This window comes from Myotis brandtii, unplaced genomic scaffold (assembly GCF_000412655.1).
Source record: "Myotis brandtii unplaced genomic scaffold, ASM41265v1 scaffold1003, whole genome shotgun sequence".
Lineage (NCBI taxonomy): Eukaryota > Metazoa > Chordata > Mammalia > Chiroptera > Vespertilionidae > Myotis > Myotis brandtii.
The window spans coordinates 320404-324690 of record NW_005353340.1 but is presented as its reverse complement, the minus strand read 5'-3'; the positions used below and the strand labels follow the sequence as shown (position 1 = coordinate 324690).

Sequence of the window (4287 nt, the reverse complement as noted above, 5' to 3'; positions counted from 1 at the left end):
AATGTGGCTCCTTGCAGATCTCTACGTGTGCGCCGTGCTCCTGTGCTGCCTGGGCATCCTCAGCGTGCTGCTCTTCACCCTCGCCATCGCGTGGCAGTCTGTGCTCAGCAAGAGGAAACCCAGAGGTAAGAGGGCCGCCATGTCTGGACGGGAGCACACGCAAACCAGAGCCGGGAGGGCGCTGGGCTAGGCACCACCTTGGTTGAAAAAGGCGTCACGAGTCAGAAATTATTTCCCCGCGACTGGAGAGCCGAGTGAGTGCGCTGGGTCCCCCTTGCACTCTGCTAAAGCAGCTGTGACCACTGGTGACAGCCTTTATGTCCTCCTTTTCCTCACACCCCCTCCGTCCTGGTTAAGGCCCTTCCCTCCATCACTCTCCCCGAGGGGCTGTGCATGGCTGAGCCTGGGTTTGATGCGGGCTCTGCCACGTAAGGCCGAGTTTCAGAAACCTTCCTTGAGCATCTAACTTCAGTTTCCTCATCCTGCATGAGATGGGATCGGCACCACCTTCCTTAGACAGAGTGTTGTAGGTTCATAATTTCAGTTCAGTGCCCGGTGCTGGGCTGCCCGGCGGGGTTAGAAAGACCACCCCCTCCCCCACCCAGCCTGCGTGTCCCTTTCCTTGTCGGTGTCCCTGTTCCCTTTCCTTGTCGGGCTGTCCGCAGCCTCCTCCCACTCTGCTGTCTTCCGGTGACTCCCTCTCCCTCTGGCCTGCCTGCTGCCTGCCTGCAGCCCCCTCGCTGAGCCCAGCTTGTCGGGCTGTCCGCAGCCTCCTCCCACTCTGCTGTTTTCCTGGTGACTCCCTCTCCCTCTGGCCTGCCAGCTGCCTGCCTGCAGCCCCCTCGCTGAGCCCGATGTCCCGCTCCAGCAGCTCCTGTAGTTTCCTCTGAGCTACCCTCCTGAGCCCCTTCAGAATTTCTGAAACAGATGAGGATGCTGAGCTCCAGGGGTGATCCGGGGAAGAGCTGGGCTCCCAATTAGACCGCTTTGGTTCAAACGGCGATTCTTCACTTACCAGCTGGTGATTTACCCGCCGTGCCCCACCTTCCCCACCTAAGTAATGGGCAAACAGTAGCATAACTGTCAGGACGGCTTCCGGATTCGGGTAAAAACAAACAAAAGCCCTTAGCACCCCTGGCTCCGTGTGAGTGTCCTGTGTTTGTGATGGCCTATAGCTGCAGTTATACTTAGTTACTGGTGGTCTAGGTCATGAGGTTGGGAGGTGTTAGATTTGGAGGTCACCGCTGAAAGGCGCACTCTAAGAGGGAGGCTAAGCAGCATTTCCCGGGGGGACTCTCCTGAGAGGGGCAAGCAGGGCTGAGGGGACCCGGGGGGAGGCAGGCACCGACCAGCACCTGTGGGAACCCATTTTCACCCCAGACCTTAGGGGGCAAGGGGAGGAGAGGTTCCTGGAACTTGCAGTAACTGCGACTGACTGTGGGAGAAGTGTCATCAGCAGGAGCCTCAGAAGAGGGACTCGGCCGCACGGACCAGGAGGCAGCAGGGCAGCAGGAGCATCCTCCTCCGCCGCCCTCCCTGTTCCGCTCCTGCAGATGCCCTGGTCCCGCCAACCCGAACCCACAGGGCAGGGCCTGGCAGGCGTCCCGGGCTGGGCAGGGTTGAGGAGGGGGACAGGGTCCCTGTCAGGGTGCTGACACTCCCAACACGCGGAGCACTGCAGGGGGAGTGAGGGCTGGAGCCAGAGCCTCCTCCCGGCCAGAGCCCTTCCCGGGCGCTGTGTGCACGGGCTCCGAGAACCTCCTCGTGGCATCTGCCCATGTCATCAGCAGGTCCCGAGCTCCCACCCGCTCTAACCCTGGACCCTCCTGGGAGCTCGTGGCCTGTGAGCACCGCCTGCCCTTCGGGAGCACAGTGTGCGAGGCCGGGCCGGGCGTCTCTGCTCTCCTGGCACTTGGCTCCTGGCAGCTGCTCAGCAAAAGCGGGACAAGTGGGCCTGTGGTCCAGCTGCTGGGCTCCCAGCTGCGCGAGTTTGGAAGCCACAGAGGCAGCCCAAGTCTGCTGTGCTCGAGGACACCTCCGCCTGCTCTCAGGGCACTAGAGAGTCGGCCCCGAGTCCCAGGCTGTTAGTTGCAGGCAGGATGAGGGAAGCAGAGCAAGGTTGTCAGCTCCAGGGACTCCTCCTCCAGGCCAGCAGGGGCAGGCTACCGCAGAGCCGCTGAGAGCCAGGCCCCGAGCTGCCTCCTCCGTCCCCCACTGGAGTGGCTCCAGATGGTGGCGGTGCCGCTGGGCACAGTGTCCAAAAGCCTACTGAGCTGTAGAGACCGTTGCCTGGGCATCCGCGGGCCAGCCCCCCGTCGCTCCTCCCGATTCCCAGGTAATCCTCACCACCAGTCCGTGCCCGATCGCTCCCATTGGACAGACAGCCGAGGAGTTTGATCAAGTCATGGAACAGGGAGTGCCCCAGCCCCAGCCCCGCTGCTCCCCAGCCTCCCACATTTCTATTCAGAAATGCCTCAGCCATCTGGGGCTCACCTGCCCAGGTGTTCTCCTTCAGCCTTCGTGGCGGCTGGGCTGAGGTCCTTCCCTAATAGCACTTCGCAGCTCCTGCAGCTCCTCAGGACTCGGCTTTGGTTTGGTGCCGCTGCCGCCAGCAGGCTGGCATCCTGTCGCCCAGGCTGGCATTAGGAGCCAGGCCCTAGGTCCCAGCCCATAGTGGGATCATAGACAGGACCTTGTCCGGGACCCTGTGAGCCCCCACCCAGGCCCCTCAGAGCAGCATGGCCCCAGCCCTCAGGGGCAGGCCATCCGCCTGGGCACCTGCTCCAATGCAGGTCCTGACTCAGAGCCTCTGGGCAGGCCCGGGAGTCTGCATCTCTCACGGGGCCGCAGGTGGCACCACCGCTGCTGGCAGGAGGCCACATGCAGCAGCGAGAACTCAGAGCCGGGTCTTCTTACCTCTACGCCACCCAGCTCCCCTTTGCAGCAAATATATGGAGATAATCCCATTGCTATTTTGAAGTGAAATTCACAGACAAAATATGCTGCCCGTAGCCACAAAAACCAATTTGATGCTCTAACTATCATATAAGGAGAAATAAAGCAAATGTAATTTATAGCACAATAAAACAGACTTTAGTATTGCACCTCTTCCTTTGAATGTTTGCATTTTAGAGAAGGCAATATTTCTTTATGAAATCATTTTACATATGCATGTACATATTTACATATATTATGTTTACATGTAGTATGCATACATGATATACGCATGTTGAGTGTCTATACAGTCATGTGCTGCATCATGATGTTTTTATCAACAACAGACCACATATATGATGATGGTCCCATAAGATTATAATGGAGCTGAAAACTTCTTTTCACCTAGTGACATCATAGCTGTTGTGATGTTGTAGCAACACTTCATCCACGTGTCTGTGGTGATGCTGGTGTAGCAAACCCACTGTGCTCCAGTCCCCTGGAAGTATAGCACATATGCAGTGCATACACTCGGTAATGACAGTACATGACTGTGTTAGTGGTTTACGCATTCACTATACCCCACCTATTACCGTCATTTTAGAGCGCACGCCAGCTTACCAAGTCTGCTGTGAAACAGTGTGGTATCACGCGGCAGCAGCCTCGTCCATCTCATGTTTAACGCGTCTTCTGATTGCGCTTGTGGTGCTGGATAAAGGCAGGGTAGCCTGCGTGTACAGGGTGTGTGAAGTCTGCAGCAGTGGGCAGTCATGACCTGGCCTCGGCACTCGCCCTCATTCGCTGACTCACGCAGAGCAGCGCCCAGGCCTGCCAGCTCCGTTCACGGTGAGTGCCCTACACGGTGTCCCACTTTACCTTGTACACCATATTCTCCTGTGCCTCCTCCAGGCTTAGATACAGAAGCATTCACTGCTGTGTTACAGTGGCCTACGGTATTCAGTACCGTGACATGCTGTCCAGGTTTGTAGCCCCGGAGCCATAGGCTATAGGCTGGGTGTGGAGTAGGCTGGGCCATCTAGATTTGCTAAGTCACTATGATGTTCGCACAAGGATGAAATTGCCTAATGACACATTTCTTAGAATACAACCCTGTTGTTAAGCAACACATGACTGTGCATTACATTTATATTACATTATATCTGCATGCATTGTATTTACATATATATATATATTTGTATTTGAAATAAAGGCTAAATAAGGCTATATACACTGAGTGGCCAGATTATTCTGACCACCTGATGTTTGTAGGCAAATTAGCTATAATTTCGCACTGAAGTTGCTAGAGGGCCAGACCATTATAAATAGGGAAGCAGGTTGTTTACGACAGTAGAA

General features: G+C 56.4%; 1 protein-coding gene across 1 annotated transcript in view; it reads left to right on the top strand.

Annotated features, from left to right (window-relative positions):
* The window catches only part of VSTM4 (V-set and transmembrane domain containing 4), a 72407-nt gene that overhangs the window by 8383 nt on the left and 59737 nt on the right, over window positions 1–4287 (top strand). The window contains exon 3 of the mRNA XM_014534923.1: window positions 18–125. Within this exon, the coding sequence (XP_014390409.1) occupies window positions 18–125 (108 nt within the window). The remainder of the gene's footprint in view (window positions 1–17; window positions 126–4287) is intronic.